Here is a 395-nt window from a genome sequence, read left to right on the forward strand (position 1 = left end):
TGAGCGGTGGACAGGGCGATGACAGCCCCCTGATGTCTCGTTTCCCCACCCAGGCCGTGGCAGTCGAAGTCGAATGGGTCCTGTGCCATAATAAGCCGCGGGAACATCAAACCTGCCCAGTGCGCCGGTCCTGATGACCTGCACTTCTGGATCTGCGAGAAGGTGGCGGGGCCGAGCTCCCCTTTCATACCATGATGGCCGCTGGCCCCAGCGCTGCTGCGGTGAGTGCGCCCATGCCAGGCTCTGCCGAGCCCTGGGGTGTGCGGGGCCCGTGGGGTGTGCGTGGAGGACTTTGGGGAGCCTGGACCTCTGCGTGGGGCTTGTTGGCCCCCTCCCTTGGAAAGGGGCTGTGCTGGATGGAGCCTGCCTCTATCCCTTCACTGTCTGGTCTGCAG

At 65.1% G+C, this 395-nt stretch overlaps 1 protein-coding gene across 1 annotated transcript in view; it reads left to right on the plus strand.

The window, feature by feature from the left end:
- CD72 (CD72 molecule) overlaps positions 1-195 on the plus strand; it is an 11802-nt gene extending 11607 nt beyond the window's left edge. Inside the window, exon 7 of the mRNA XM_009889735.1 lies at positions 54-195. Coding sequence (XP_009888037.1) covers positions 54-195 — 142 coding nt within the window. The remainder of the gene's footprint in view (positions 1-53) is intronic.
- The last annotated feature ends 200 nt before the right edge of the window (positions 196-395 follow it).

Source organism: Charadrius vociferus, unplaced genomic scaffold (genome assembly GCF_000708025.1).
Source record: "Charadrius vociferus isolate BGI_N301 unplaced genomic scaffold, ASM70802v2 scaffold37, whole genome shotgun sequence".
Lineage (NCBI taxonomy): Eukaryota > Metazoa > Chordata > Aves > Charadriiformes > Charadriidae > Charadrius > Charadrius vociferus.